At 32.0% G+C, this 26,418-nt stretch overlaps 4 protein-coding genes across 4 annotated transcripts; 2 read left to right on the plus strand and 2 right to left on the minus strand.

The window, feature by feature from the left end:
* The first annotated feature begins 3,347 nt into the window (after positions 1-3,347).
* Positions 3,348-4,124, plus strand: LOC133187661 (uncharacterized). Its single transcript, XM_061323078.1, has one exon. The coding sequence runs from the start codon at positions 3,348-3,350 to the stop codon at positions 4,122-4,124; it is 777 nt and encodes a 258-aa protein (XP_061179062.1).
* Positions 4,125-4,238: 114 nt separating this feature from the next.
* LOC133187662 (uncharacterized) lies at positions 4,239-4,856 on the plus strand. The gene has a single exon (XM_061323080.1). It carries the CDS (start codon positions 4,239-4,241, stop codon positions 4,854-4,856), a length of 618 nt encoding a protein of 205 aa, XP_061179064.1.
* A 4,951-nt stretch (positions 4,857-9,807) lies between these two features.
* Positions 9,808-15,009, minus strand: LOC133187663 (ficolin-1-A-like). The gene is made up of 4 exons (XM_061323081.1): positions 14,889-15,009; positions 11,170-11,266; positions 10,382-10,546; positions 9,808-9,899 (listed from the first exon to the last, which is right to left on the minus strand). Exons 1-4 carry the CDS (start codon positions 14,943-14,945, stop codon positions 9,808-9,810), a joined length of 411 nt encoding a protein of 136 aa, XP_061179065.1. The 5' UTR covers positions 14,946-15,009.
* Positions 15,010-20,625: 5,616 nt separating this feature from the next.
* On the minus strand, positions 20,626-26,299 carry LOC133187919 (NADH dehydrogenase [ubiquinone] 1 alpha subcomplex subunit 12-like). The gene is made up of 4 exons (XM_061323316.1): positions 26,160-26,299; positions 22,109-22,191; positions 21,372-21,444; positions 20,626-20,909 (listed from the first exon to the last, which is right to left on the minus strand). The coding sequence occupies exons 1-4, from the start codon at positions 26,246-26,248 to the stop codon at positions 20,738-20,740; spliced, it is 417 nt and encodes a 138-aa protein (XP_061179300.1). The 5' UTR covers positions 26,249-26,299; the 3' UTR covers positions 20,626-20,737.
* Between the last annotated feature and the right edge of the window lie 119 nt (positions 26,300-26,418).

The raw sequence follows: 26,418 nt of genomic DNA on the forward strand, positions 1-26,418 counted from the left end.
CCATGACACCTGATCCCACCTCTGATGTTTTAGAGGTCCGTGTTTGCTCTGCTCTAGATTTGTTTTGTTTCAATGGACTTTTGAGATAGATTACTGTTCGTTATCTTCATATTTCATGAAGACAAGCATACACTTCTTCAAAATGCTAGATCATAGTTTTCAATATTCGATGACGATATATAATTCAAAACATTACGAAAAAGTACGTTTGTTCTGTAAGGTTTAATTTCATGGTCTTTCTCTTCCTTCAGACTTTGCTTCAGTTCTTACAGTGTATGATTTCACCGAAGAAATTTAACTTGAATTTAAAATTCGAATAATTTCAGCGTACCTTACGGGGAAAAATTTGACAAAGACGACATTTTAACTTGATATCCCAGAAAAGGCTGATACATACGGTAAGGCTTGCCTTCTAAGTCTCCAACCTTAATTACGTTTCTGCAAGACGTACGACTCTCATTTCTACAATGCAAGCCTTACGAGATCAAACCAATAATTTCTATAAATCCTTTGTGTTTTATAATTTCTTATCAGAAGGCTGCCAAACCTTAAGTGTTTGATAACCAGTTCAAATATAGATAATATCAAGATACAACAAGTTTTCTATCGACTTTTTACTTTGCTATATTCAGCTCTCATGTATGCCCCATCTTTGCAGAAAGACAAAGAAAATTTATGAATGTTGAAAATTTTATTTTCATCATGGTACTGTATATCAGGTAAATTTAGCGCGCTCAAAACTTTTTCCATAAAATTTATACATAACATAAAGGTGAGCAAGATTATTATGCGTTGTGTTGTTGTAACAGGTGAACCGCATTCCTTTACTTTTAAAGCTTCATATTTTGATTCTACCAACTTAAAAGGGGCCGGTGTTTTCTAGGGATGTGCAATTAAGGCCATGTTTTACTGACTTTACAATGTCAATTTAATAACTCCAAAAATTCTTGGCATAGGGGGGTCGGCCCCCTTTAGATACATGTATGACGCTGAGTTTTAAGCATTACAGAAACCGGATATAAGTACCGGCCTTTTGAGCCTCATGGCACGGAGTAGGATGTGATTATCTTATGACAATTTTAAAATTTGTAATAAAACCGACTTTATTTCATGAAATTATTTATGAAAAATCGATATATTTGTTGACTCTATAATAAAGTATAATAAAAAAAAATTTCAATTTCTGAATTGTGTAATGTAAAAAATCGGCCAAAATATAAAACACCATATTTTAAATATAATTGACATACAATTTGCCAAAAAATTCAACGCCAAAATAACGAGATTTACGGTGTAACTTACTAGTACAGTATATGACAGATTTCAGTTGTTTATATTAAGCAGATGCACCATAACTTTCTTTTTCCAGCTATCCCTTTAGAATTTTTCGTTTTCTGATTTTGCTTCAGTTTTGCACATGCGTCGTACATGATTGCTGTGGTAGTCAAGGTGTTCAAACTTAGAACTCAACCATCCCCTAGGCACTTTTGACAAGAAAGTCCTGTCACTGGGAAATTCTCTTTTAATGCTTTTGGGGGTTTTTATGTCGCATTTTCCTTGTTGGGAATTCAGGTGAAATTTGACCTAGGTTGAGATTGTATAATATGAACCTGCCACGCTCTATCATTTTTTGAATCAAATTTACATATTAATTATTAATGTTTTCCGATACGCTTATGTTTATCAACGCACGTTGATAATTATATCCCTATTTTATCACTTTATACGTGTTAGTGAATATTCAATAGCGGGAAAATTAAATATCACCAGTCTAGAGCTATTGTCAGTTACCGAAATGCGTGCCTGATCTTAAGTCCTCCATTTTCAGCGGATTAAAGTTATTATTAAGTACAGGCCATTTAGGAACCAACAGCTAGAAACTGTAAGTATCCTAAGTGTAAACACATTTGTATACAAAGATTCATGCTTTGATTCATACACCTGTTTTAATAAATGAGTTATTACATAATTTCCCTGCTTCATAGCTTGAACTAGATCACGTACATTAAAGGAGATTGGTCGAATGCTGTCTATTCTGTGAGAGAAAGACTGAGGGCCGTGAGCCGAGATTTTAGTTCCTCCTTCTATAAGAGATTGGACAGTCTGGGACCTTCCTTCTTCTTAAAATATGATTTTCTTTCTTTTCTTTTTCTTTCTTTTTTTTTATTTTTGATAATTAACTCAAAAAAATGGAAGAAAACTGGTGTTGTATTTAGAATTTATTATGTCAGATATTTACAGAATGAAAAATCACCACAGGTAAGTTGGGGGGGGGGGGGTCCAGAATTGTGTTGAAAAGCCTTTGCGTCACACATATGCAACAAAACAAAAGTAAATAATGGAGAGTTAAAGTGAAATTTTGGAAACATTTTCATATATATTTAGTACTCAAAATCAATTCAAAAATATTAAGATATATCGACGACGTATTATCAATTAACAATAGTTATTTCCCTTCATATGTCGACACGATATATCCCAGTGAGCTTGAAATAAAAGATAGCACAGAGTCTGACACATCTGTTTTATATTTGGATATTTTACTAGAAAAAGACATTAATGGTATAACCTAACAACCAAACTTTATGATAAACGTGATGACTTTAATTTTTCAATCGTCAACTTCCCTTACTTATGTAGCAATATACCCTTACCACCAACAAATGGGATTTTTGTCTCCCAGTTGATTCGATACGCCAGAGCATGCTCTACGTATGAACAATTTGTAAATCGAGGCAAGCTATTGACAAACAAGTTGTCAATCGGACAGAAAGTCTGAAAAAAGTATCATCTTATTGATATCTTTTGAGTTAAACAGCCATTGTGCTCCTCTGCAAAAGGGAAAAAGAGATACAAATACCAGTACTTAAAATCATTTTGTTTAATTTATATTTTTTTTTAAATTGTTATTATTATTATTTATTTTTTGATTAAACATCTTTTGATATTTGATAATTAATATTCAGTTCTGCATAATATTTAAAACGCCATATTTAAAATATAACTTCTTTTCTTTAAATTCTTCTCATTCATTTAATGATACATGTGTACATTGTGTATTCATCTTGTGTATTTATTTTACCTTTGTAGATATGGTTATATCTACATTGCTAAAAAAGTATTAGAATTCATGCTGTTGCCAAACAAATGAATTTCTAATTTCAAACTATATTTCATCATGACATCAATACAACGGCTTAAAACATGTTCCCTATGTCCAGAGGGAATTCGATATGTTTGCGAAAATTGTCAGAATAGTTTCTGTAAAAAAATGTGTGTACAGACACGTAGATGGGCTTAGACAGCTTCAACATTCCATAGAACTGTACAGGTACACGAACTCTAACATGGTAATTCCATCCTGCAACAAGCATCCTAGCTACAAACTTGATACATTCTGTCGACAATGTAGTGTCCCACTTTGTCTCAAATGTTGGACAACATCTAAAGTCCATCTTAAACACACATTTGGTTACATGAAGGAATTCATAGATATAAGAAAAAAAGAAATTTTAGCCGAGTCGGACATCTTAGAATCAGATATAATACCAGCACTGCTAAACAAAAGCACCTCTTTGGAAAAAGAATTAACAGATGCAAAAAGTGAATTTGATGATGCACTAAGGAAGGCAGAGGAAACAAAATGCAATATCTTTGATGACGTAAATACAGTTTTTACTACTTTTCAGAAACGAATGAATAATGAGAAAGAAAATGTGCTGTCAAAATTTCGAAACCAGACTATCGAGGTGAAAGACGCTCATTCTAAAGCATTGCAGGTGCTTCACAGGAACCGTTTAATGCTTCAATTGAAAAATGAAAATGAAATTTTAAGGATTATACATTGCAATAAGGAAAATGCATACTTCACAAGTCCTTCTTTTCCCTGTGACGTTCAAAATGATCTGGGTTCTCCTATATTTGTCCAAGGTAAAGCTTTCAATCTGGTACAAGAGGTCCAAGCTGGTGGGTTCGGAAACCTGGTGGTTGACCTCTACTATAATTTTGCAGAAGGCACGGTCTCCCGTGGGGGACCGGGGTTGCTGAACAAAGCTTTCGTGATAAAAACAATTCAGACAAAAAGGGACATTTTGCGCTTTGCATATCGGGAATCTGGTTTATAGATATGTGATAATAATTTTATGATTTTCCATTTAGATTTATATGGATGTTCTGATAAAAAACATGTAATGTAAGAAAGAGTCCAACACGACCACATGACATTACGATAATGAATAATGAAATATTCTATAGCAGTGAAAGAGGGTGTTTTCGTTGTGGAAAAAGGAGATTCAAAACTGTGTCTATCAACTTCTGGTTGGAAGGCCGAAGGATTGTGTGCAACAAGTACACATGAGCTTCTGATTTGTGTCTCCAATTCGTCTTCACAGGAGGTTAAGGTTATCAGATGTGATCCATCAAGGACCAACCCTGAATTAATGATAACACAAGAAATTCAATTCAATGGAGAACATCCTTTATTTCTTTTCGGAGAACTCCACCACTTTATTGCAGAAAACAAAAACGGAGACATCTGTGTCTCTGATACAAATGCTGATGCAGTTATTGTAGTCGAAAAATCTGGAAAATTCAGATTTAAGTACCAAGGAAAAGTTGTAATTGGAAAAATGTTATTTAGGCCTGACCAAATCATCACGGATTCTCTTTGTAATATTATTGTCACTGATTTTATGAATAATTGTTTACATATTCTTGATCAAAATGGCTTGTATCTAAAATGTGTAGACAACTGTGGATTAGACTTTCCTATACCCTTAGAAATAGACAAGAATGGTGATCTGCTGGTTGGGATGTTCTTATCTGGGCAGATTAATCTGATACGTTATCGCACATGATGAATTACATAGAAATCATCTTTACACTATATACACTGGTAATCAAGATTCCTGTAATCAGATTATATTTTCTTGAAAACATCTTTCTGCATAAAATTTGAACAGTGTGGGATTCTTTTTCTTGTTGATTAACAAACCGCTTCGCTCCATATAAATCTCGGATGTTATTGGTGGAGGAATATGCAACAAATCGATGCATTTCGTCGCCGGAACTACCTTTTAACTTATTTCATACATGTACTTTGTCTTGCATAAAGTTCACCAAATTTATTTTTATCTTATCTAATGTCTCTTTGTATATTGGTTTTGATTACAACTTTCTGCTAGTAGTATTTGAAATTTTAAAATAAACTGATTTTGGACATGCCACAAAGTAAATCGTAATTTAAAGGAATAATACTTGAAGGAATTTTCAAATGGATCACATGATAGTATACATGGTATAAGCAAAATTATTGAACACTGTCCTCCACTGGCATGAAAATAAATATCCTCACTCGAAAAATTTTGCCCCCCCCCCCCATTTTAAATGGTCCTCTCCTTAAATGCAATACATAATTACTTGATACTTTCAATTTTGCTAAGCAAGATGCTTGCCGATGAACAGTTGATCAGACAACATTCTTTTGTTAACAACAGCGCGTTCGATTTTGAACGCTCACATTTGGGACGTATTGTATCGGGGCATACATTCAAACCCACCGTTCCATAAAACGCTGAGTTATATTGAACGCTAAAATTCTCTAGACTTTTAATAGTTTCTTTTATTATTATTATTATTATTATAGACTACTTATTGGCTATAATATATATATATATATATATATATATATATATATATATATATATATATATATATATATATATATATATATATATATATATATATATACTTTAAGAAAAATCCAATTTTTGGTACAGTAAAATATTGATATATCCAAGGGAAAAAAATCAAGAATCACAAGACGTCGTAATCGTAATTGCTTATCTTAATTGGCTAATCAATTTACCGAGACATCCCTGACTTGCAGATAATGAGGTGTAAACTTTAAACTACCTAGTGTTTAACTTTTATCCATTGAAGACATTCAAACAGTATTATTAAAACAATTCATAGCTCTCAAAACACTTATTTCAATACAGAATGAAGTAGTACTAGGGTGAATTTAAAAAAAATGACCACCAAACTGAATTTTTTTGGTAAAATTCAACTACTCATAACATATTTTTCACTTATATCATCATATTGCACATGCATTCTAGTTTAAAATCCTGAAGTGGCAATAGAATAGACAATTGGATTAAAAAGTTTCAGAATTTTTATTGGTAAAATTTCTTTTGAAAAAAGAAAATATCATTACACCTTAAAAGACTTTCTAAAATACATAATCACAAGAAATTATAGTTTTTTATGCTTCAAAATGGTAAAAGGGGTATAAATGATTAAATCTAGACCTTGAATGAGTATCTTCTCTTGTACATGTGACAAAAAATTGGCTTTTTGATTGTTATTTTACATTATTTTTTCAATTCGGGTTTGAAAAGTTTTAATATGAAAAAAAATACGAAGTAATAAAATTCCCCAAAATTCACTTCTTTGTCCGTTCAAGTCAATTCTTTAAATCTAAACCAAAAAAGAATTGTTATATTCGAGTTCTCTTACGAAAAATACTAGATTTTGAAGTGACCCTATGTTACATTATTGTGTTGCACTCCTGACATCTGATATGTATTTTATTTAACATTGTTTTAAAAATTATAACACACAATAACCCATTCTTACTTTGTAAATCAATTTGTCTTGTTGATATTTTTCATCGTTTACAGCAGGTCTTTCATATTTTGAAGACCTTAAAACATGATTATTTGCAAAGTGTAATATATAAAAATTGTATTTAAAATATATGTGAAATGATGAAAACTATTCCCTGAACTGACTGTAAAATTTCTGTAATTTGTTGATAGACATAGTGTTTCGAACATCAAATAGTATCAAGCATTTTTTTCAACTTAATTTTTAGTAAAGATAGTTAAAAAGCATCGGTAATTATGAAGCAGTTTTGTTGCACTCCTGACTGCAGTAAAGTTTAAAATTAAAACCATAGAACACAAAAATTCATAAAGTGTTGGCAACATCAAGTGGTAATGAAATTGTGCAATACTTATAGTCCAATACTTCATAATTAAAACAGATGAAAGTATTTAAAATTCGCATTTTATCTGGAATTTTACCCTATTTTATGCCAAAAAACTAGCTTAAATGTATATTTAGAAGATAAAATATATTTTAAAGCATATTTTCCTTTAGAAGACAAACACAGTAACCTACCAGAAAAATTCTACTCATCATTTTTTCTTTATTTTTATTCTTATTGGATGATTTATAATTCTAACATATTTGTTGCACTCCTGACCAAAAGCACTGGGGCCTTTAAAGTAGAATTGTGATGTGAAAATTACATAAGAACTTGTTCTGTTGTTTCAGTGAAGTTGAGGAGGAATTACTCGAATTCTATGACAATGTTTTAGAGTGTTTATTTTTACCGTTCATTAAAAAAAATCACAAAAAAGATAAAAACACATCTGAATTGATAAAATTGAAAAAGGAAAGATTTAATAATAAAACTGTCAATAATTTAGCATTAAATCATACAAAAAGATCATTATTAATCAATGAATACTTCTAAGCATGAATAGAAGTCTTTTCGTCACACAACTTGAATCTTTAAAAAATGTGTTGCACTCCTGACCATAGAAATATGGATCTGAGGCACAGACAGATCCTGTTATTGATAAATCTATTTGGTAAAAATGTTCTTTGTGTCTTTATTTTCCAAAATAAAAATCAGAAAATCATATAATGATAATAGTTTTTTCATGCTTGGGAGCAAAACATCAAATGTTGCACTCCTGACATTTTTGGGTATGCACATATACTTGACTCTCATTAATGCTGCTTGTGATTTACATAACATTTTCAAGTTTTAAAATGTATATCAGTTATTATTTTACACTTCCAAAATTCCTTTTTGTCTTAATTTTCTATCAGAATTTTACAATTGATGTTTTTTTGGCAACACTACATTTTATCTGTTGCACTCCTGACATGGTATAACATATTTTTAAACATCAGCCATGACCACAACCTGATTAACCAAAAGTTATGACAGTCCACATTTAAAGATCAATACTTTGAATATTATCAGGAAAGTCTTTATTTTCAACATGAAGCATTTTTTTATTTCACAGATCTCCAAAAAATATTGAAATTTCAAAATGTCACAAAAGGGTGTTGCACTCCTGACAATTTTAGCATCATTTTTGGGCATAACTTTTTTTGTTAATTGAGATATCAACGAGATATTTGGCAGGTATTTAGACACTATCTAAAGACATATGCTGAGACATAGAAATCTATTTTCATTGCCTGTATTTTTAGTGTGGGTTGATAAATATGCGTTTGGTCATTTTTTTTTTTAATTCACCCACTATTAGTTTAATTACTTAAAGACACATTTAATTTACATGTTTATTACTAAGAGTTCTAATTTACTTTTTTAAAAAAGACACGTAAAGGAATGTTTAATGTGCACTGTCAACATACGGGCAGATCAAATACTTCTAATGAAGTATTTCACAATAAAATATTAAATAATTTTTGCAACAAGTCAATAAATATGGAGGTTTAGATCCAAGGTTGAAAGGAATAATTAATTCCTTGGCATATTTTATTGTAGGAATCATGTCTTCATTTTCCATGGTAGAGAATCCCTCATTTGGGCATTTAGTGAGAATGTTAGCCAGAATAAAACCTTAAAAGAATCTCCACTGAAACTGCAGAAACACATTCAAACCTCAATGGATAACATCAACATTTACCATTTAAATATTGCTTTGATATTTGAAGGGATAAAAACTTGGAAGTAATCGATTATTAATCGATTACATCTTCCAAAGTAATCGATTACAATCAATTACAGGACAAAAATGAGTGCAATCGATTAATAATCGATTTCACTAATTCCTCTAAGTAATCGATTATCAATAGATTACATTTTTCAGTAATCGTGCCCATCCCTGGTACCAACAGGGACGTATATACTATCGGGATAGGCAACTCCTTTAGCTGTTAATTTGCCCAAAATGTCACACACAAAATTACAAGTTTTTCAAAGTACGTTTATTTCTGGTAAAAAAGATTTTTTTTCTGAAAAATGTAATCTGTTCTTTTTGTCTATTGGAATGACTTTGTAAAAAAAATTTAAAGCATACATTGTAAAGTAATTTAAATATAAAGCAAAAAACCATCAAATTAGGCGAATTATCGGAAATACGGGACATGTGTTGATTTTTTTTAATGTAGAACGTTATTATACTAAGATTAGGAGTAGAGTGCTAAAATCAAATCGTGACACATTTTTGAACAGATAAATAAAAGGGTTTTTCAGATATAATTCATAGCATTAAAGATACAGTATATTACTTTTAAATTGACTTACGAAATCCCGCAACGTACGAGATATCGCGAGACTTGCGAAGTTGCCTGTTAGTACATGTATATACGTCCCTGGTACTAATCATTCATGGAAAGAATTTGTTTAAATCTATCAATTTTTGATAAAATACTAGTCATTCATGATTAAGTACAATTTTTGTAACAACACATTGATAAGTACATAATATGAGATATTCTATTTCATTGCTTTTAATTGATCCAAGGAGTTGCTGGCACTCCAAGGAAAGATCGGCGCAGAAAATCACTGAGAATATATTGTTGTTGTTTTTTTTTAATTTTTTAGTTCGACCACTGTCCGTTATCTTCACTTATTTTATTTTACCGTACTGTCAATGTCTTCCTCGTTTTGGTAATTTAAAATTTGTGAAGCAACTAAAACGAAAAACAAACAAAAGTCAATACATCCACTTTCTGACTTTTCAGTCGTGGCGATCATTAAGAATTGTTCCTCCTGACTTTCATCTCTGATCTTCTCAAATATTTAGTAATTTGGGTCCAAGTGTCCCAACTGGCTCCTTCGCCATCACCTTGAAATATAATAATCATTACATTCTCAAGCAATATAGTCCTTGTCATGGTTATTGTACAATGATGGACAAACAGACAAGTATAAACAGATGAGAATGGTCTTGTGTTATATCATCTCGGAGACACACACATTACTGCTTGAACTGTACCATAAGAAAGTAGTTTACCAAGTGAAGAATTAGATTATATATAGAAGATACTGTAATATCTTTTTTCATACTTTACCCAAAGACAAAGGTGTTTTACCCCCCCCCCCTTCCCCCAATCCTTCTACTACTTATCTTTAGAACTTAACTTCTCGAAAGGTAATTAAGGTATTGATTTATTTTAAAAGGCTTGGTCCATTTTGGCAAATATATCTGAAAAAAAACTAGTAAGCCGGCAAGTTGTACTATTTCAAAGTCCGTTTTATGCTTCATCTTTTTAATGACATCTGTTTTTAAATAGAACTTTGTCACCCTTCAGCAAACATCGAAAATACCTGCGTTTCCTGAGTAACCCAGTGCTGTAATTGTATAATTGTTGCTGGCATTTGCAATCAAGAAGGTACTGTATTCTGCGTAAGTAGTTCTTCCATAGTGATCCACCATGTCTACACGTAATACGCTGTTCCCACTGGTCGTCAACAAGTGAAGTATTTCACTCCCTGAAGAAGAATGGAAAATTTCAGGAATATAAAATATTATAAAGCGATCATAACGAAACTGAAAAGTGGAACTGATTTCGGTATATATAATAATATTGTTGTTGTGCCATATTAGTTTTATAGTTTCGTAGGCAACAATATATCATTATCGGTCAGATTGGTACAAAGACGGAAAATAAAGAATCTGTTAATCTATATCCAACAATTAAGTGCTAAACCCCAAGCAACGATGTAAACAGGTATTCAAAGCATATAATACCGATTTTGACTGGCTTCTGGATGCATATTACTCGCTTGTTCTTGGCGCAGTGGTTAGAGCGTTCGCTCTAGAGTCGAGGAGTAAGGAGTCGATCCCATACGTCGCGGGTTCGAATCCCACTGTGGGACGTGGAGACAGGTCCTTCGGAGACCGTATGAATCGAGGTCTCGTGTCGCAGTAGGTGCTGGCACGAAAAAGATCCCTCACTGCTCAATGGCCCTGAGTGCCGAGTATAGGTCAAGATTTGCAGCTCTCCGCCGGCAAGTGGTGGCGTCTTCATATGAGTGAAAAATTCTCTCGAGGGACGTCAAACAATAAACAAACAAACAATGAAAAGACGTTGACTATCTATGTCAATACAAACCCAGCCAAAATTCTTGCGACAAATCTCCGAATCCCTTCACATAGTCTCCCCAAGGCCTACTAAAGTCCTCCGATCCGCTCAGCATTCTCTGGAAAACCTGGATTTATAGAATAAATGTTTGGATGATTTTGATGCACAATATTGATAGATCCATCACTATTCTTATTGGTATGACGTCTAGCAATTCTAGTATCCAACAAATCACGTCTTTTAAAAAAAATCTACAGACAATACAAATCTGTGAACAGAGCATGAAACAGAGCATGAAATTCTTGAAGTGGGATTAGGTGCCTAGGAGGAGTAAGCATCCCGTGCTGATCGGTCACACCTGCCATGAGCCGTATATATTGATCAGGTAGACGGGACATTCCGTATTCAAATTTAGCATAAAACAAAGGCATAACAATTGGAATGAAATAAGTCAGTCAAAATACGACCCAGTGATAGGTTATATAATTATATTTTTTAACAATGTCATTATAATGACCATAGAATTTTCAAAATGCTGACTTTAAAAAAGTTTGCTGAAATCCGTGTAGCCTGCCTCGGTTTAAACATTGATCGTACTTAGAGCATGCTCTTGAGTATCAAATAAATTGGGAGATGTAAACACCACATGCGGGTGATAGCGAAATATAACTACACAAATAAGGAAATTTGAGGATGTAAAAGCTGATGTCATCTTGTTTGTCATACAATTTAGTTGTTAGTTGGCCCTTATTGTCTATAGTCAATAAAACATCCAAATATGAAACAGGTGGAACAGACTCTGTGGTGTCTTTACTTTCAAGATCACTGGGATATATCGAGTCGACATATGAATGGTAGTAACTATTGTTATATCGTCTGTATGTCTGAATGCCGAGGTGAAGACCACAACAAGTGTTTTCTTCGTCTCATTGAATTCATTACAATCGAGAAATTGAGAGTCATGGCCCAAAAATCACTTGACATTGAAACAGGACGTTGAAATACCTAAAGTCATTGATAGTTATAACAGTGTAAAAATTAAATTAATTTTAATCAACAAACAAGGTGTCGTGGCCTTCATACATTTTTGACAGATAGCTTGACAGACATCCGGGTGAATTAAAAAAAAAAGACCACCAAACTGAATTTTTTTGGAAAAATTCAACTACTTCTAACATATTTTTCACTTATATCATCATATTGCACATGCATTCTAGTTTAAAATCCTGAAGTGGCAATAGAATAGACAATTGGATTAAAAAGTTTCAGAATTTTTATTAGTAAAATTTCTTTTGAAAAAAGAAAATATCATTACACCTTAAAAGACTTTCTAAAATACATAATCACAAGAAATTATAGTTTTTTATGCTTCAAAATGGTAAAAGGGGTATAAATGATTAAATCTAGACCTTGATTGAGTATCTTCTCTTGTATGTGTGACAAAAAAAATGACTTTTTGATTGTCATTTTACATTATTTTTTTTCAATTCTGGTTTGAAAAGTTTTAATATGAAAAAAATATGAAGCAATAAAATTGCCCAAATTTCACTTTTTTGTCCGTTCAAGCCAATTCTTTAAATCTAAGCCAAAAAAGATTTTTTATATACAAGTTCTCTTACAGAAAAAAAACTAGATTTTGAAGTGACCCTATGTTACATTATTGTGTTGCACTCCTGACATCTGATATGTATTTTATTTAACATTGTTTTAAGAATTATAACACACAATAACCCATTCTTACTTTGTAAATCAATTTGTCGTTTTGATATTTTTGATTGTTTACGGCAGGTTTTTCATATTTTGAAGACCTTAACACATGATTATTTGCAAAGTGTAATATATATAAATTGTATATAAAACTATATGTGAAATGATGAAAACTGTTCCCTGAATTGACTAGAAAATTTCTGTAATTTGTTGATAGACATAGTGTTTTGAACATAAAATAGTATCAAACTTTTTTTTCAACTCATTTTTAAGTAAAGATAGTTAAAAAGCATTGGTAATTATAAAGCAGTTTTGTTGCACTCCTGACTGCAGTAAAATTTAAAATTAAAACCATAGAACACAAAATTTCATAAAGTGTTGGCAACATCAAGTGGTAATGAAATTGTGCAATATTTATTGTCCGATATTTTATAATTAAAACAGATGAAAGTATTTGAAATTCGCATTTTATCTGGAATTATTCCCTATTTATGCCAAAAAAAACTAGCTTAAATGTATATTTAGAAGAAAAAATATATTTTATAGCATATTTTCCTTTAGAGGACAAAAACAGTAACCCACCAGAAAAATTCTACTCATCATTTTTTTTAATTTTTATTCTTATTGGATGATTTATGATTCTAACATATTTGTTGCACACCTGACCAAAAGCATTGGGACCTTTAAAGTAGAATTGTGATGTGAAAATTACATAAGAACTTGTTCTGTTGTTTCAGTGAAGTTGAGGAGGAATTACTTGAATTCTATGACAATTTTTAGTGTGTTTATTTTTAACATTCATTTAAAAAATCACAAAAAAGATAAAAACACATCTGAATTAATAAAATTGAAAAAGAAAGGATTTTAATAATAAAACTGTCAATAATTTAGTATTATTTAGTATTTAGAAAGATCATTATTAATTAATGAATACGTCTAAGCATGAATAGAAGTGTTTTCGTCACACAACTTGAATCTTTAAAAAAATGTGTTGCACTCCTGACCATAGAAATATGGATCTGAAGCACAGACAGATCCAGTAATTAATAAATCTATTTGGTAAAAATGATCTTTGTGTCTTTCTTATCCAAATAAAAATCAGAAAATCATATAATGATAATGGTTTTTTCACGCTTGGGAGCAAAACATCAAATGTTGCACTCCTGACATTATTGGGTATGCACATATACTTGACTCTAATTAATGCTGCTTGTGATTTATATAACATTTTTAAGTTTTAAAATCTATATCAGTTATTGTTTTACACTTACAAAATTCCTTTTTTGTCTTAATTTTCTTTCAGAGTTTTACAATTGATGTTTTTTTTGGCAACACTACATGGTATAACATTTTTTTAAACATCAGCCATGACCACAACTTGATTAAACAAAAGTTACTACTGCCCACATTTAAAGCTCAATACTTTGAATATTATCAGGAAAGTCTTTATTTTCAACATAAAGCATTATTATTTATTTTACAGATCTCCAAAAAATATTGAAATTTCAAAATGTCACAAAAAGGTGTTGCACTCCTGACAATTTTAGCATCATTTTTGGGCATAACTTTTTTGTTAATTGAGATATCAACGAGATATTTGGCAGGTATTTAGACACTATCTAAAGACATATGCTGAGACATAGAAATCTATTTTCATTGCCTGTATTTTTAGTGTGGGTTGATAAATATGCGTTTGGTCATTTTTTTTAATTTCATCCATCCATTCCTTAAATAATAGGCTTTTTCCCTTTGAGGGAGACATAATTACAAATTTTGTTGGTAATTATTAAATACATGTATTAAAGTTAAAAACATTAAACTCAAGGGATTAAAAATTAAAACATTTTAAGTTGTATAATATTCACTGAAAGAAGGGACAAAACTTATCAAAGCCAATTGCTTTAATTCTACCAGGAGATTCTCCTATTTTGTAAAAATTGTGAAGTGTATAACATAAAAGTTTGTAATTCTCATGATCAGAAACTCTTATCCTCTAAAAAATCTTATTCACAAATGAAGGTTGATTCTATAAATGTACAAACCGTCCATGCAAAATTCCCTTCAAAAGAACAATACACTTTGACATGCTGTCCATCCATTGTGAGGTTATAAATTCCGGAAGTGGTTGCAAAGTTAGATATGCACTCACAATCTGAACATGCTTCCTCTAAGAATGAAGAATGGATGAATTAATTTTCATATTGAATGATTAATAAGAATATAGATTCTCTAATATAAACAACTATTATGAAAATGTAGAGATTTTTTTTATTTATCTGCAATATGAGTAATAAGAAAAGATTGTGTCGAATACACAAACCTCGAACACATTTTCGACTTGTTGATTCTAAAAAACTTCCACCTGCGCAAAATGGGTTTGTCTAAGAGGAGAGAAAATTGTCCTTCATTATTTGTCTATGCAACTAGAATAAAGAAGAATTAGAAGTTTCTCAAGAGATTTCGTTTTCATTTCTAGAGAAAATTGTCAAAATATTTGATTATATTACTTATATCTAATTTTATTACCATTAAACCTTGCTTGCTTGCAAAGGAGAGGGGAACAAACTAAAATACATGCTAAAAAGTACCCACGGAAATATTTGCATGGTACCTGTAGATCTGTCTTTTATACAAACTAACAAATATGCATATATGTAGTAAACAACGAACCATTCGAAACCGCTTGCAGTCTGACCCAGATTTAGAGTTTGCCGAAAAAAAATTCCTAGAACCATTATTGAGTCGACATTGCCCAGCCTCCTTTGGCCCACAAATCTCAATGGCCAAACATAACTTCTCGTCCAAACACATTTTGGCACATCGACGCTTGGTCATAAAAGATGAAAGTTCATAGATAGCCAATGTCCCGGTGTTATCACTTCTGGAAACTATCTCTGTGAATACGAATTTTCCAACGGCAATATTTCCTTTACAATTTGTCCAATGCACAATATTTAGAAACATGAAATAGTTCAGAGGAATAATCGTTCGAAAACATTTTAATAAATACTGCATTTTCTATGCACTGTGATCAGGATTGTGCGGATAGATTTTTTTTCAAGGTTGAAAGGTGTTTAGCCTATCGCAGGAAGAGAGTTGATATCAATTTATCGAAAACTAATTAACTTGTATATTTCTGATACGCTTTTAATTCCCTGATCTGTTATCATGAAAATTTATAATCCAAATTTTCCTAAAATTATTATTCATGTAAAGAGATTAGAAATGAAAGTCACGCAACTTCTATATTATAATTGAATTTATGATAGTGCCAAAAAATGGTTCATATTTTTTTCTTAGGTACAAAATCAATAGCCCTTTCATTTTCCAACATTCACAACTTTTATTTGATCAGGGTTCCATTAAAAGCTTACAAATGAATACTACATTCAACCTTTGATGCTCAAGGAGAAAGGAGAAACCTATGTTCTAACATTGATTTATTCTACCATTTAAATTTATATATATATATATATATATATATATATATATATATATATATATATATATATATATATATATATATATATATATATATATATATATATATATGAGGATACATATAAAAAAAAATCCTATTAAGTATTAATAATGAAAAATTAGGAATTTGAGTTCTAAATGATATGTTTTTGAGCGTAAAAACAACAAATTGTGATACTTGTCAATTTTTTAGTAGCAAAATACACCTAGACGTTTCTAATGAACAAACACTGAGGCTAAATATTTAAATGGCTTACACATGTGTTCAACTAACGTTCCTAGTCTCCTCTTTAAACTGGTATCAATCTTTTATTTTCTATGTTAATATCCTGTTCCTACAAACAATACTCTCTGAGAAAATAGTACCTTCAAAATACTGTAAACCAACTTTCATTCGCGTGCGAGAAATATTCGCAAGTTTCGCGACCTACTTTAACTCGCGAATATTAATCGTCGTGAACCAATTATTGTGCTTTGTATTTGCAGAGAATGATTTCTCAGTCGCGAAAATTGATTGTTGCGGATTGATTTCAAACTGGCGCGAATTGGTTTACAGTACATGTATTTATGATTGTTCTTTCGCGTCATTATTTAAATGGTGGGATTATAATTGTCTTTTATTAATTTTCAATCTAAAGTTGAAAATGATTTCATGACAAATGTGTCATGTAATCATTTTCAACTTTAGATTGAAAATTAATAAAAGACATAATTAGAGATAACCGTTTTTATTTTTTCTTCACATCACGGTCCTGGAACTTAAATAATTTTACTTTCTGTTTAGACGGAATTCTGTCAGCCCTTTACAGAAAACAGTAAAAATTTTTAGATCAATTAATCTGTTGATCAAAGACAGACTTAGTCATGCTTTCCATTTTACGGTAAGTTATACACCAGAATTTCCCGGAAGAGGAACGAAAAACCTTGCTTGTGGTACTTAAAGGAATAACTAATTCTACCAGTATGCACTGTTTACCTTGAAATTGACGTGTTGCAACAAACGCTTTGAAATTTGATTAATATTTTCTTTTATTATTCACAATTAAAAACATAAAATACAGCAGGAGTTTTCACATCGTTATTCGTGATAGTATAGGAAAAGCAAAAATCAAAGCAAAATTGTCACAGTTAATAAATAATTGTTTTTGATTGTGAAATATATACAAGGACAAAATGTTGCTAAATATTAATATTATAATACGTAATGATTCTTCTTTATTTAGATCAGATGGAACAGCCTCAAAAGTAGAAAATTTAGAAATACTATTAGTTCAGACAATTTGGGTTTGATTTTACTTTGAAAGAGGTTAAATAACGAATAGTGATCAATCTCATAAATCCTTTTAACAATTCAAAAACAGTGCAAAAACATGGACCTTTGGAAACAGCAAAGGTGGGATCAGGTGCATATGAGAAAATAAGCATCCCCTGTCAATCGGTAACACCTGGTGTAAGAAATCGGTATATGTAAGTGATCCATGTTGATGGATATCATCTGTATATAGTGGTTTTATTTCATCTGATTTCAGGTCATCGACAAATACGGTAATGTTTCGGGAGTTAAATCAGTCCTGTTTGATTAAAAGTTCGGATTTCGCAAAGGTTATGCTCGTTATAATGACATTTTTTGCAAATAATCTTCCTGTTGAGTCGAATTTTGGTATTTCCATCAAGGCCGAGTTAGATTATTGATTTTTACGGATTACTTTCAGTTACCTGTTCAATGAAGAAAGCTAGCTAGGGTGTGATGGGTCGACAGCGGATTCCACTTGAAGTGTTTCAATTGGTTTGTGTTTAGTCCTGTTTGTTCGATTTGCATTGTTAAAAGGATTTATGAGGTAGATCCTTTCTTATTTCGGTGAAGAAAATTATATATAATCAAGAGCCTTTCATGTGCAGCGATGCGAAGAGAGATGATTTAATTAAGTTGCATTGCACTTAGTTACTCACATACATGTTTTCTGACAGTAAATTAATTAAATCAGTGAAAGGAAGAAGCAAGAAGCATTTCAAAAACCAAAGTGCGATCATTGAGACTACATAGTAAAATGAGAGTCCTGCAAATGAGCATACGTTCAGGGAATTGATCGATTACTAAATTAATGTTCAGTAGAATATATATCAGAGATTGATGATGAAAATTAAAGAGAGATCGTAGATGGAATTTCCTGTAAGTTCACTGACCAAATAGCACTATATGAATGATAGATTTAGACTAAGCACAGGCCCAGGGTGCTAGAAGTGTATAATCTGTTGGAAAAATCTTATTCTATCTTTTACTTATTCGAGTAAGAAAGATTTTATATCGATAAAATTCACGAACATTGGTCCCCCACGAACATTGCTAATTCCACAGTATAATGTTTCTCTACTGTTGTTTTTGGTTCTTGTCTCACTTATCTATAGTGAAAATTGATCTCTATCAGTATAAAAATTATATACCAAATATATCCATGGATAAAACAACTAATATCTAGATTATATTCCAGTTGCAAGTAATTTCTTTACAGCAGATGTAATATGTTGCTGTGTAAGTGGTCAATTTGGTTTTTCTATAGTCTCTGTTGAGGCTTAAAAAATGAAAGTAGCTGACAGTCTTAATTTCCAACATTTATACTGTCTGTTACCTTGGCAGCCAAGACAAAGTCCGTGACTATGAAAGGCAAAAAGTTTTTAATAGTTAAATAGAACTGCTCTTATTTATTTATTTATTTATTTATTTTTTGAGTGTATTTAAATACTCGAGTTTAAAACGGACTTTTTACTCAGTTAAGCTTTTTTGGAATTGACATTTGTATATTATAGAGGTGTTTTCAACTTTTTTTTACTATCATTTGATTGTTTCCTTCAGTTCATTGATTTGAATAAAATACTGAATCCATCTCAAAAATAACCGCATGACTCCCATGTACAATTTTTCTAACCTTTTTATTCAAATCATTTATAGATTGATAAAAACTAAGTTTAGAAACTGTGGCAATTACCGTAGTTCCCTAATTGAAAGAAAATTTTATAAAATGACTGGACTAAAAAGAAAATGTAATAAAAAGAAACTTCAGTATTTTTTGTTGGATGTGAAATTTATTTCACAAGTGGGGATTTTTTTTTATTTTACGTTTTTCACTCGTACCTCGCATTTCTATATTGGACCTTCTCAGACTTTACTGGACTGTTTCTAGAATTGACTTTACTGTGTGGACTGTCCTTAGCTTTACTGGACTGTTTCTAGAATTGATTTTACTGCACGCACTGTCGCTAGTTTTACTGGACTGTTTCTAGAATTGACTTTACTGTGTGGACTGTCCTTAGCTTTACTGGACTGTTTCTAGAATTGACTTTACTGTGTGGACTGCATGTCCTTAGCTTTACTGGACTGTTTCTAGAATCGACTTTACTGCATGCACTGTCCCAAGCTTTACTGGACTGTTTCTAGAATTGACTTTACTGTGAAGACTGTCCTTAGCTTTACTGGACTGTTTCTAGAATTGACTTTACTGCATGCACTGTCGCTAGTTTTGCTGGACCGTTTCTAGAATTGACTTTACTGCATGCACTGTCGCTAGTTTTGCTGGACCGTTTCTAGAATTGACTTTACTGCATGCACTGTCGCTAGTTTTACTGGATTGTTTCTAGAATTGACTTTACTGTGTGGACTGTCCTTAGCTTTACTGGACTGTTTCTAGAATTGACTTTACTGTGTGGACTGTCCTTAGCTTTACTGGACCGTTTCTAGAATCGACTCTACTACATGCACTCTCCCTAGCTTTACTGGACTATTTCTACAATCAACTCTACTACATGCACTCTCCCTAGCTTTACTTTTTTAAACTGTTTCTAGAATTGACTTTACTGTGTGGACTGTCCTTAGCTTTACTGGACTGTTTCTAGAATTGACTTTACTGCATGCACTGTCGCTAGTTTTACTGGACTGTTTCTAGAAGTGACTTTACTGTGTGGACTGTCCTTAGCTTTACTGGACTGTTTCTAGAATTGACTTTACTGCAAAGACTGTCCCTAGCTTTACTGGACTGTTTCTAGAATTGACTTTACTGCAAAGACTGTCCCTAGCTTTATTGGACTGTTTCTAAAATTGACTTTACTGCAAAGACTGTCCCTAGCTTTACTGGACTGTTTCTAGAATTGACTTTACTGTATGGACTGTCCATTATTCTGACTTAACTGGACCGTCATTAGTCCCATATTTACTGGACTCTCAACTGATATTTTGTACTTTTAAAATTTATTGTACTGGTCACTGACTTTTTGGAGTATTTATGGAAGAAGAAGGAATACCCAAACTTTGATATATATTCAAAACAGCCTTTATTTATGCAACAAATGTTCATCCCAATATAACAGTTCACTCATATTCACTGAAGTTAGTTCCCTCACTCACAGATTTATTATAACATTAATTGTTCTGTGGGGGTGTCCAGCTTTCTATTTTGGTCCGTGTTGTGCTATACGGAACATACTCGTCCTTCGTTCCCGAGGGGTTCTGTTCATGCTCCATCATCCATTTCCTCTGTGTTAGTGGCTTTTCCACAGGTGTCTCATCTGTCATGTAGTGCATCCAACGATGCCTGTAATAAATTTTGAAAAGAACATAAAAGTAGGGGTTTTTGGATTTATGAATTAAAATTAATAACTTGGTGTTTTTATGCACTGCGACCACTGCCACTCATGTTTTCTGTTTTTTTACTATTATTTTTATACACATACAGAAAAAAAAAATGAAATTATCTCCAATTTTTTGGTGACAACTATTCTAGAATAGACTATTTTAAATTTTAATTGCATCAATAAACAAGTACCATGTAAATAAATTATAATGTATTTTACAGGATCGAGAATGAATTGATCAAATGTGGACTTTGACACATTTTTAAGTGACATACTCAAAATCATTGCTTGTATTCTGTAAAGATATCCAACAATCAAAGCATAGACCTTTTTCACTAGAATTTCACTGGAATTAAGTTTAGCTAGAATATTTAAAACTTGGCAGAGTGGCTACTGGCATTCAAATTAGTTAGAATACTTACCATTCTGGGGGTATTTGACTGCCATCATAATTAAAATTAGCTCTATCTGCAAATCTCACCCAACGGTTTTTACCTGAAAACAACATACATTCATATACTATTTATTAACTCATTTGCAAATGTTCACATCTTAATTTTTAATCAAAAAAAGTTAAAATATACATGTAGTGCCATTATATCTAATACTGAAATAACATACATGAAATCCATACCTATTATATTCAATGGCTGAAAAATAAATGCTTTCATGATTTGTAACCCAATTTCAAAATTTTATTTCTCAGTGACCAGAAATTTGATATATTAACTGGTACATGGCAATGTGTATTTGACCAGGAGAGAAATGCAATGGAAAAGACATGGATTTGAACCTGGACCCCGTAAAGCACTAGTCAAGTGCTCTTCCAACAAATCTGGCCACCAGCAATCAAACCTGCCTGACCACCAACCACAACACTCCTTCCTTAAAGGTCTTTGCCCCTGAAGACTCCAAACCAGTCTCTTCCCTGGCAGGTATTTTACCTGTCACATCTAGGGCATGGTACAGCATTCAGAGCTACCCCCCCCCCCCCCTTGAATCACTTTCCTCCTTTCCTGTTACATTTATGCATATCAATCAAGATAATGACACAGAATTAGGTATAGAGAGGAATAAATACAAAAAGTATGAATTCACTGAAGTCAAAGGTTCCTAAGTTATAGCCCGTAAAGATATTATTTGCTTTGATTATACCTACCAAAGAAGTATCTGTTGTTTTCATAGTATCTGTTGCCAAATTTATCCACACCTTTCAGAGTACCAATTTTCAGATCATCAGTTCTACAATACAGATAAAAAAACCAAATTGCTTAGTGGCGCTGGATTGAAAGTAGTTGTAGTCTGCCTGTAAGTGCTTTGCACTTCGCTTAGCGCTTTTAAAAACATAGGTTATCAAAGACTGCAAACCTCAACTCAACCAATAATAAATGTGGTGATGTACATGTATCTATAAATTTACTGAAGCAAAGTCTCTTTAAGAAATGAATAATTTAATTTTTTGAAAATTCATGAGGACATGAACTATGACGCTCTACACCAGCATATTTCATGAAGCGCATTAGCGCTACATGTTGACGTGAAGTCTACTTTAAATACCTCATGAATTTTCAAAAATTAAATTAATATCTTATATTTACATTATTTATTATATACCAAACTGTTTGTCACTCAGTTTTACTGTTGAATTTATGCAATCACGTGACGGTGTGATCCGACATTCCAGATCACCACACTGTGGTTTTCTGAATCCATATCACCCCTCTCTGAAACTGATGACGTAATACACAGATAAATGACGTTTTTATTCTCACGCATCAAAAAGTTCCTTGAAAAAATGGTTTGTTTAATGGATAAAAGTTATGTAATTAATCCAAAAAGTTTCTATTATGACATAACAATGGAGATATTCTTGCTAATCTATGGTATTTCATGAGAAAATGAACTGATTCCTTATTTGTAAAGAATCTTAAATGAAAATAATTAGAAATTTAAATATTGTAAAATGAATTTTTACAAAAATGCATGAACAAATTTCATCACTGCATTGCTATATTAATCTAGAAATGTACAAGTACCACTGAAGCAAGAATGCAGTGATATACATCTCCTGCACGTCTTGATAAGCCATGCCATTACAATAGTATGAACCTGTTCCAAAAATTCAAACACTGTCTAAGATCAGGAAGTAGGTTAGATGCAGAATCCAAAGCACATATCCCCAAATTCAAATACCTATAAAAATTTGGTCCAAGTAAGGATATCATTAAAAATATCTTGTTTCCCCTAACCCGACCCTAAAATCTCAAGATGGGTAGGTAGGTAGGCAAATAATTTTTTTTTTTTTTTGGACAGCAGCTTTGAAAATATATTCTTAAATTCTAATAGAATAATATTTTTATAAATAAGTTAAGTACAAAAGAAAGTGATTTGTAAACAGCTAGAATACCATACAAATGCAGTTTAAACTCAACATTTAAGGTAAATTAATTCACAACTATTATTCAATCGAAATATCTCATACCAGAGTAAATTTGTTGAAATTGAATACGTCTGTTTAAAAGATTCTCGGGTATGCAAAGACTGGACACCAGAGTATATATTTATTATACCTACTATCAGCTTCCAGTGCTTTGTACTTTGTACTTTTTCAAGGGCTTCGAAGTGTGCAGTGCTTCTAGAGCATTTCATTTTAGAGTCTTGAAGTAAGGAGCTATTTCTAAGTTGCAGGTTCAAATCCCAATGTGGGACACTGAGATCGGTTCTTCGAATGGTACATTAAAAACTTAGGTCCAGTTGCGCAGTAGATACTGGCACGCAAAAAAAAAAATCCTCACTGCTCATGGCCTAAAGTGCCGCGTATACGTCTAAATTTGGAGTCCTTCACCAGACAAATGTTTAGATAAATGTTGTTGTCCCAACAATTATCAAAGGGATTCCAATCAAAGAAATAACCAATCTTCCAGGGTCTTAATTATTAAAGAAAAATACACGGATTTGGAAAAAGCATGTTAACAATTAATATTTAATTGAGACAAACAATATATAAAAATGATAACATGTCATACACAATGTCAATGTTACGAAGTTTAACCCATGATTAAAAGGCATGAAGAAAGGACATTTGAATTCTATTCATTAGAATGAAATATGCAGACTTATTTACAACTCCTATGGTCCCATATAGTAAACATTGGAATATTGATGAACTGTGTATAAGATCAAAACTCAAATAAAATGCAATGAAATTGAATGGTGTTTTCACAAGGTGGGTCCCTTGTCTGCTCATGAGGGGTATCATGACGAGGGCCAACGTTGCCTTTCTCTTAAAACACGTACTAACCCTTCGTGAACACATGTTGTAGGCGCTATTTTGTTTCCAATAAACGCTTGAAAATCACAGAACAAAATCAGTCGTTCTGATACAAAACAGATTTGATGGAATTATATTTTATAGAAGTTGATAAACATTAAAAAAAAAAATATTTGAATAATCTTATCAGGGCTCGAGCTGTGATTCGCCATTTGCGCCAATTGCGTTTTTTTTCTAAAAGTGGCGAAAAGAAATTCAAAAGTGGCGAAAATGGATATTTTTTTTTTAGATATACCATACAAAAGTGTGTGTACTCCTGGCTATCTCCTTTGTTTATTCAATGTATACAGATTATCCCCTTTGTTCATTTAATGCAAGCAAATGTGTGAATTCAGGGTATGAAAACTCCATGAAACTTACAAAACAATATACAGGTAGGAAATCACGTCTCGCTTGAACGCACACAGCTGACTAGGTTAATTTAGCCTGGAGCAGTGAGGGGATACATAATTACTTGAAATAATATAAGATGGATTAAACAAGGAAAGACAAAGTGTTTTTGGGAGATGAAGTTAGTTAATAAAAAATTTTTATCAATAAAATCTGGATCTATATAGATTGTTTTTTAAAACCGAAAGTAGGAAAACATGACGAAAATTGCAGAGCATGGCTGCTAATTTTACCTGATTAAAGACTTAAAAGTCAAAATAGTGTGTTCATTATACCATAAACTGACAAAGAGTGAAAGATACTGGCTTGGAAACAATACAATACTTTTGTCAAATGCGCTGAATTATTTTCAGTTATATGAATTTACATGCATACACCAAGTGTCCAAACTGTTAAAGTAAGCCAAGTTTTAAACCTGATTTTCATTACCTCTTTTCACACTAAATTGTTGATATGATTAAAATTTTCAATTACATTATTTTTTTCAATTTAAAAAAATGTCATATATCTTACTAAGTCTGTAACCCCCCTCCCAGGGCTAAAAAAATGTTATGAACAAGAGGGCATCTACTTTCAAGAGTTGGCTAATATCAGTATCAAATTAAATGTATAAATGTAGAAATAATTCCTAATATATTAGTTTTGTCAGTGGATACAACGTTAAATTTTACAATTTTAAAACAATGCCTGTGATATAAACAAATTGAAATAGTGCTATTAGTGGAGTGTTTAGCATATATACACTTGTCGAGACGAGATGTAAGAATGCGATTCCTTTCATCGCGAAAAGTGGCGAAAAATATTTTCGCTCCAGTGGGAGCTCTGAATCTTATGAAAAATAACTTTCAAGTCGGCGCATTTTGATTGGGTCGGTCGCATTAGGGGTAACAAAGATATTTTTTATTTTGGCCTAAGGGATTCAGTTTCATTAAAATGGACTGAGAATATAAAAGCATTTGAAGCATGTGTGTTAATTTGTATTCGTTAAAGTAAATCCATACAACTTTGGTTTAAGCTGGGCTTAAAATACATTCTTCTTCCTCTTCTTCCCTTTGTGGAGTGTACTCAATTTGAGTGTCAATACTCCAGTATTGTATACTCATGCTGAATTTTATCAATAAGTACACTGCTGACATTGCTGTATTCTCTAGTAATGACTACAGCATCTTAAACACAGTCCATATAAAAACCTAGGGCACGTTTTACAAAAGAAATTACGACTAAGACCAAAATTTAATTCTGCTAATAACTTTCAAATATACATTAAATAGAAAATGGTTTTAATATGTTTAAAAGGTATGTAGAAAGACAATTTTACTCTAGCAATTTTAAACAGAATAATTAATATTGCAAAGTTTTACAATCAACTGAAGTTTTTGGTCTTAGTGATTAGTGAAAAACGGGCCCCTGTTTTGTACTTAGAATAGAGAGGAAATTCGAGTTAGTGAAAATAATAACAAAGAATCGCATACACATAATTTGTACTTACACCCATGCTATTCTTAAAGAGTTTAATATTCCCCCGTTTGCTTGGATTATTGCCCGAAGCCTTGCAAACGACTCCAAAGCCGTAGGCATTATGTTCTTCCAAGTTCCAGACTGACGAGAGAAACGGAGGTCGACTGTCGATTAGCACTGGTTCTCTGCTATTGATTCCAGTCGCTGCCGCTAGAGTTTATTCGGCAAACCTCGACTGATTCCCTTCACTTTCATCAAACAGTTTGGGTACGAATCGGCCGAGGTGTGCC

This window comes from Saccostrea echinata, unplaced genomic scaffold (assembly GCF_033153115.1).
Source record: "Saccostrea echinata isolate AGI-Se365-2 ecotype Australia unplaced genomic scaffold, CSIRO_AGI_Sech_v1 ptg000015l, whole genome shotgun sequence".
Classification (NCBI taxonomy): domain Eukaryota; kingdom Metazoa; phylum Mollusca; class Bivalvia; order Ostreida; family Ostreidae; genus Saccostrea; species Saccostrea echinata.

Excerpts from the sequence above, each read along its gene's own strand:
- LOC133187661 (XM_061323078.1), top strand. The coding sequence starts at position 3,348 with ATGGTAATTCCATCCTGCAACAAGCATCCTAGCTACAAACTTGATACA.
- LOC133187919 (XM_061323316.1), bottom strand. The coding sequence starts at position 26,248 with ATGCCTACGGCTTTGGAGTCGTTTGCAAGGCTTCGGGCAATAATCCAA. Across the intron at positions 22,192-26,159 it reads TCTTTAAGAATAGCATGGGT|AACTGATGATCTGAAAATTG; the intron begins GTAAGTACAAAT and ends TCTGTATTGTAG. Across the intron at positions 20,910-21,371 it reads AGTCAAATACCCCCAGAATG|GCATCGTTGGATGCACTACA; the intron begins GTAAGTATTCTA and ends AATTTATTACAG.
- LOC133187663 (XM_061323081.1), bottom strand. The coding sequence starts at position 14,945 with ATGGATGGACAGCATGTCAAAGTGTATTGTTCTTTTGAAGGGAATTTT. Across the intron at positions 11,267-14,888 it reads AAGGGAATTTTGCATGGACG|GTTTTCCAGAGAATGCTGAG; the intron begins GTTTGTACATTT and ends CTATAAATCCAG. Across the intron at positions 10,547-11,169 it reads GTCGCAAGAATTTTGGCTGG|GGAGTGAAATACTTCACTTG; the intron begins GTTTGTATTGAC and ends ATTCTTCTTCAG.
- LOC133187662 (XM_061323080.1), top strand. The coding sequence starts at position 4,239 with ATGAAATATTCTATAGCAGTGAAAGAGGGTGTTTTCGTTGTGGAAAAA.